At 49.6% G+C, this 2,889-nt stretch overlaps 1 protein-coding gene across 1 annotated transcript; it reads right to left on the bottom strand.

The window, feature by feature from the left end:
• Positions 1 to 1,275: 1,275 nt before the first annotated feature.
• p2ry1 (purinergic receptor P2Y1) lies at positions 1,276 to 2,337 on the bottom strand (the record flags this gene model as incomplete). The annotated part of the gene is made up of 1 exon (XM_083886623.1): positions 1,276 to 2,337. The coding sequence occupies one exon, from the start codon at positions 2,335 to 2,337 to the stop codon at positions 1,276 to 1,278; it is 1,062 nt and encodes a 353-aa protein (XP_083742749.1).
• Between the last annotated feature and the right edge of the window lie 552 nt (positions 2,338 to 2,889).

Genomic DNA, 2,889 nt, shown 5'->3' with positions numbered 1-2,889 from the left:
TAATTAAAACGTCACGCACAGTAGCTAATCAACTCGCTTGGAACCATCGCCAGAGCAGGCACTAAAAAGTGTACGTGGTACCAGGTACTTTGCAAGTGGAAATGCAACTTAACCGTGCCGTGCTGTGGCGAGCCGGTGGAAACACGGCACACATGTGCTAAGTATTCACTCGTGCTGCAGAACACACTCAGTTATTCGGTTTTCTTAATGTCATGTAAACACGTTAGTCCGACTGAGATCGAGCTAGGACTAGGACTAACATACCCGCATAATGTGATAGTAATGTTCATAGTCCGATTACTCCTGCGTGTATACGCTTAGTCGGACTGGAGTTGGACTTGGAGTTCTGAGCGTGCACCAAAATTCAACAGGAAGCTGATTTCAAACGTGCTGGCTTATAGAGAGATACAGCGGCAGGCTACGGAGGCGGAGTCAGACGTACACGGGCCATAAATCGATTTCCCTCCTCCATACGGCTGAGTCAGACTAGCTCGATAAAACTGTGCATGTAAACGCGATGAGTGACGTCTACTCCCCTGCCGAGCTTTTCTTGTGCGATGGAGGATTTTTTTGCACCACCATTTTTTTTTACCCCTGCATCCATCACGACAGTCTGCCTGGAAAAATCTGATTTGAGAAAAAGTCTGATTTCCTGCAGTCTGAGCAGAGCCATGTCTGCATGACACATCCATGCAGCCATTTTCAGTTTCAGTGCTTTAACTTTTCTCCTCTAAAAGCCAGGTGCTCTTCCTTCACCACAAACTCCCACCTGCTAAATAGCTATTGATTAAGCATCAGCTCAGTTGTTAGAGAAGGTGCTATCCATTCTCAGTCTGTTTTTTTTTTTCTCTCTTCCCTGAACAAATGGATGCACGGGGGGGGGGGGGGGGGGGGGCAGCATTGACGCCTGCAGGGAAACCTCTTTATCCGCAGCCCTGCCCCGATGGTAGATGTTTATTTCGTGAACACGAAAGTGTAAGCAACGCTAGCTACTCAGTCAGAATGAAGAGTAATGGCTGTAACATTAATAACAACGCACGCACACAGAACAACACAGTACTACAGGTTATAAACATCAACAGGCTGCGAGCAAGCGGTGGTTATCACAGGGAGGAGGATTTGTCCTACAAGTTTTTATACACCATCGTCCAACAGATTCTACACACAGCCGCATGTGTCAGACACTGCATTTCTGTTGATACAAGATCAAGTCCATTGTTGTTTCTAAAGCTAATACAGATCCACGCCCAGCGTTCGACACTTTGAGGTGTCCGGTCACAGCCTCCGGTCTCCGTTCTCCACATACTCAGCCAGGCTGTTGAGCGCCGTCTCCTCACTCTTCGACTGAAGCACGGTGTCTCCCTTCCTGGACGGCTTTTTAGTCGCCCGCGACAGCTTCCTCCTGAACGTGTCTCCGGCCAGGAAGTAAAGAATAGGATCCACGCAGCTGTTAAGGCTGGCCAGTCCCCTCGTCACCTGGTAGGTGGCGTAGACGTGGTTATTAAACTCGCACATGTCCGGGCTCTGGAAGTACAGCCTGGCCCTCATGTTGAGGTTCTTCATGACATGGAAAGGCATGTAGGAGACGGCGAAGACGGCGAGCACGATGATGACCAAGTGGATGGATTTCCGCCGCAGGGGCGCATTGTTCACGTCGTTGCAAATCAAGGCTTTGACGATCATGCCGTAGCAACAGAAGATGATGATAAAAGGGATGCAGAAGCCGAACACAGTCAACGTCATGCTGTAAATGAAATAACCCGGCAACTCGTCCTCCGTGGTGGTGTCATAACACGTGGTGGCGTTGCGCTTCAAGCCGGTCCTGGAATAATAGAGGATGGGAGAGATGGCTATAATAACCACCACCCACACCAGCGCGCTGGTAATGACCGCATTTTTCTTCTTCAGTCGACCCAGAGACTTGAGCGGGTGCACCACCCCCGTGTACCGGTGCACGCTGATGCACGTCAGGAACAGAATACTCCCATAAAGGTTCACGTGGAATATAAAACGCTGCAGGCGGCACAGGACGTCCCCGAATATCCAGTCCGTTTTGTTGAAGTAGTAGAAGATGAGGAAGGGCAGCGAGAGGACGTAGCAGAAGTCAGCCAGGGCCAGGTTGAACATGTAGACAGAGATGCTGCTCCAGGGTCTCATGTGGCACACAAACATCCAGATGGCCAGGCTGTTGCCCACCAGCCCCGTGATGAAGACCATGATGTAAACCGTGGGCAGGTAGTAGAACTGGAAGCCCGTCTTGGTGAGGGAGCATCCTCGGGTGTGATTGTGGAGATCTGTGACATTCAGCAGGGAGGTTAAGTTTAAGTCTGTGGTCATGGCGTCAGGGGCCGAGGCAGAGGCAGGTGGTTTTACTGCAGGGGGGGACGGAACAGGTGAGACCACACACACACACACACACACACACACACACACACACACACACACACACACACACATGTTTATATGTTTCATCTGTCATGTTTCAAAGGCAAAAGCACAGAAAACAAACGTCAACACAGGGATGACAATAATGCCTTCACTTTAAAATGGCGTTTGTATTCATGAGTGGTCCACGTTCAAGCACCCAGACTTAATTTAGCGGAACGCACAATCCAACAGACAAGCGCGCGCGCACAGGGCATGACAGACGCATTTACAATACTCACCGTGGAGACAGATTTTTACTCCACATTCCTGTAGCCTGTCTTCACAGTTGAAAAAGATTTCAGTCAACAGTCGGACGAGGGGGGGGTGTGAAGTGTCTGTCAGGTGTCCTCACGCAGTCTCTCCTCGCTGCGTTCTTCTTCTTCTTCTTCTTCTTCTTCTTCTTCTTAAGTTGCGATATCACTCTGGCTTTGAGTCCTTGCGTGTTCCAAAAAAAAAAAAAAA

Source organism: Microchirus variegatus, assembly GCF_963457635.1.
Source record: "Microchirus variegatus genome assembly, chromosome: 3".
Taxonomy (NCBI): Eukaryota; Metazoa; Chordata; class Actinopteri; order Pleuronectiformes; family Soleidae; genus Microchirus; species Microchirus variegatus.
Note: the sequence above shows the minus strand (reverse complement) of the source record. Positions and strands in the feature narration are given on the sequence as shown.